Source organism: Sphaeroforma arctica (genome assembly GCF_001186125.1).
Source record: "Sphaeroforma arctica JP610 unplaced genomic scaffold supercont1.13820, whole genome shotgun sequence".
Classification (NCBI taxonomy): domain Eukaryota; class Ichthyosporea; order Ichthyophonida; genus Sphaeroforma; species Sphaeroforma arctica.
In genome coordinates, this window is record NW_014026738.1 from 1 (window position 1) to 626 (window position 626).

Below are 626 nucleotides of genomic sequence, written 5' to 3' on the forward strand. Positions count from 1 at the left end.
ATATATTTATGTGTATATATATATTCAGTTGTTTATATTTTATATATTTATACACATATCGTGAGACAGCTATCCTCAATCGCTACTCGCTGCTCTCTATCGTTCGTATATTTGTACAGGCACTATACGCGTGGACAGCGGACTGGATGACGCGCCGTGCAAGTGTCGTGGAACGGACCACGTTCAAGCAGGCCTTTCCCATGATCATCCAGGTGATGAAGAAGTCGATGGGTCTTAATTGGGATCACCTTCCTGAGATGAAGGCTGATATTGAGAAGGGTATGGCAAATTAGATGCACACATGTATGTAAACGAATATGCATGAATATATATGTATTTATTTATATGTATATATTTATATATATCCGCTATTTCACGTTTTGCATGGCTTATTTATGTAACTTGGCGTTTTGTGCCAATATATGCCGGCCCTTGATGGTGTGCTAAGACTGTTTTTATGTACTTGTCGTAATTTACAACCGGTGATATATATATATATATTTATATTTAATGTATACGTATATGTATATATATATATATATATATATATATATATATTAATAGTATACTATATATATATATATATATATATATATATATATATATATATNTGTGTGTGTGTGTGT

The 626-nt window shown here is 32.2% G+C and overlaps 1 protein-coding gene across 1 annotated transcript; it reads left to right on the forward strand.

The window, feature by feature from the left end:
- Window positions 1–119: 119 nt before the first annotated feature.
- Window positions 120–293, forward strand: SARC_18102 (hypothetical protein; the record flags this gene model as incomplete). Its single annotated transcript, XM_014287813.1, has 1 exon — window positions 120–293. A coding segment is annotated over one exon (174 nt), but the record flags the coding sequence as incomplete, so codon positions are not given.
- Window positions 294–626: the final 333 nt, after the last annotated feature.